A 2536-nucleotide genomic window follows, 5' to 3' on the forward strand; every position below is an offset into this window, starting at 1 on the left:
TTTTGAGAGAAAGATAAGTCAATTTTTTCATTGTCGAAACTTGTATGATGTTACTAGAGGTTTGGGTTTTATTTTTAATTTTTTTTCACTAGAGTCAGCCAGCAAGGTTTCAAGTCATTATTCATGACATGTGGGGTTTAGAGGCGCAAAGCAGGTTTTAGGGTTTTCACCCAGTGCAGCCACATTGAATGCCACGCGGTTTTGTGAGGCAGAAGAAGAGGGCATTGTCACAGCTGCTGACTTTGGCTTGCCCTTGAGTTAATGCTCTTGCTGTCACCTTTTGACTCTTTGGCTTCCTTTTTGCTTTCCTTAGGTCAGCGTTTCTCTCCCCACCTCTTCCTTATAGCTTCATTTGTTCTATTTATGCAGGACCAACAGACCTTGGCCTTGGACACTTGTCTTTGCTCATCTAAGAAAGAAAATTAATAGAAACTTTAGAGAGGAAGAAAGACCTAGCTGAAGAAAATTTCAGAAGACTTTTTTGTGTAAATTAAAGCAGAGAAGTGAAAAAACAAGGTGTGAAATGGGTAGGCCTCCTTGTTGTGATAAAGAGGGAGTCAAGAAAGGACCATGGACTCCTGAAGAAGACATCTTATTAGTCTCTTATATTCAAGAACATGGTCCTGGGAATTGGAGGGCTGTTCCTACCAATACAGGTTAAATTTCTTTGTTTTTCTATTTTGAGCAAACTCTTTTTGATTAGAATAGTTTTTTTTTTGGTTATTTTAGGGAAATGTAATAAAAGATGATTTTTTTTTTTTTTGGTTCTTTTCTTAGATGACTGTAAGGTTTATGTTTAGTTTGAGATACCTATTTGGGTATCTTTGCTTTGGATGATCTTATATTACTTGTATTGATTTCTTCTCCATATATATGTGGGTTTTCAGGGTTGCTTAGATGTAGTAAGAGTTGCAGACTTAGATGGACTAATTATCTCAGGCCAGGGATCAGGCGTGGTAACTTTACTGACCATGAGGAGAAGATGATAATCCACCTTCAAGCTCTTTTGGGCAATAGGTAACATCTCTCTCTCTCTCTCTCTCTCTCTCTCTCTCTGTGATTAAGCACTTCTAATTTAAAAACTTTAAAGTTCTAATCCCAAAAAGAATAGATGAGGGTTGTTTTAGTTTAGTGATCTCCTGGCTAGCTAAAAGATATATAGTATTAATTTGTAAGAAAACTAAAGAAATATAGTACTATTAGTTTAATGATCACTGGCTGAAGAAAATATTTGTAAGGAAAAAAAAGTATTAATTTGTTTGTTGTTGAAGTGTTTGGATTCTTTAAATTAATTTATGGCACATTGATTATGGTGCAGGTGGGCTGCCATAGCTTCATACCTCCCACAGAGAACAGATAACGACATTAAAAATTATTGGAACACCCATTTGAAGAAGAAGCTCAATAAGATTCAATCAGGCGCAGAAGGCCATTCAAAAGATGGGTTTTCTTCACCATCACAATCAATCACAAGAGGTCAGTGGGAGAGAAGGCTCCAAACAGATATCCACAGGGCCAAGCAAGCTCTTAGTGAGGCCCTTTCCCCAGAGAAGCTAAGCAACTCTGGCTTGTCTGAATTGAAGCCCTCTACTGGGTGCTTGTCTAACACAAAGCCAGCAGCTCAATCATCAACCTATGCATCTAGCACTGAGAACATAGCCCGGTTGCTCAAAGGTTGGGTGAGAAATTCACCAAAGTCAGCTAGGAGTAACTCAGCTATAACTCAAAATTCCTTAAACAACATGAGTGGGACTGATTCAGTATCCAGTGAAGGGACTCCAAGTAAGGCAAACAATGGGATTGAACAATCTGAGACATTTGAATCTCTGCTCGGGTTTGAGTCTTTTGACTCTTCACATTCGGATACATCACAGTCTATGTCACCTGAGGCAAGCCTTTTCCAAGATGAAAGCAAGCCTTTGCCATTGTCATTGCTTGAGAATTGGTTGTTTGATGAAGGTGCTAGTCAAGGGAAAGAATTCCTTAGTGATTTCTCATTAGATGACAATGCTAATTTTTTCTAAAATGGTTGTTGTTTTGGGGCATCTTTTTTGTTCTAGGTCCTGAACTGATTGAATTTAATAGTTGCCTTGACAGAAGGAGTTTCTTATTGCTTTAGTGCTAGAGCAAAAGTGTAAATTTCACATTATTGTGTTAAAATGTCCTGATTGAGAATAAATTAATTTCCAGTCTTGTATCTGCCCCTAATGAAATGTTTTATATGTTATAGCTTGATTAGAAAATAGAAATGCAAACTAAATTTCAATTTAAGATATCTTAAAGTTTATGGTGGTAATTCAATTCTACTATTAAAAGCTTTGTAGTTTATTGACATTGTTTCTTTTCTTTTATGAAAAGAATTAGGGTTCAAATCTTTATTTCTTTGTAATTCAATTCTACTATTAAAAGCTTTGTAGTTTATTGATATTGTTTGTTTTCTTTTATGAAAAGAATTAAGATTCAAATCCTCATTTCTTTGTTTATATATACTATTGAAATTTGAAGTGTTGGAGTTTGGACTCCCAATCTTCTATTA

The 2536-nt window shown here is 36.0% G+C and overlaps 1 protein-coding gene across 1 annotated transcript; it reads left to right on the forward strand.

Annotated features, from left to right (window-relative positions):
- The first annotated feature begins 201 nt into the window (after nt 1-201).
- Nucleotides 202-2296, forward strand: LOC115976863 (myb-related protein 306-like). Its single transcript, XM_031098380.1, has 3 exons — nt 202-656; nt 888-1017; nt 1319-2296. Exons 1-3 carry the CDS (start codon nt 524-526, stop codon nt 2022-2024), a joined length of 969 nt encoding a protein of 322 aa, XP_030954240.1. The 5' UTR covers nt 202-523; the 3' UTR covers nt 2025-2296.
- The last annotated feature ends 240 nt before the right edge of the window (nt 2297-2536 follow it).

Source organism: Quercus lobata, chromosome 2 (genome assembly GCF_001633185.2).
Source record: "Quercus lobata isolate SW786 chromosome 2, ValleyOak3.0 Primary Assembly, whole genome shotgun sequence".
Classification (NCBI taxonomy): domain Eukaryota; kingdom Viridiplantae; phylum Streptophyta; class Magnoliopsida; order Fagales; family Fagaceae; genus Quercus; species Quercus lobata.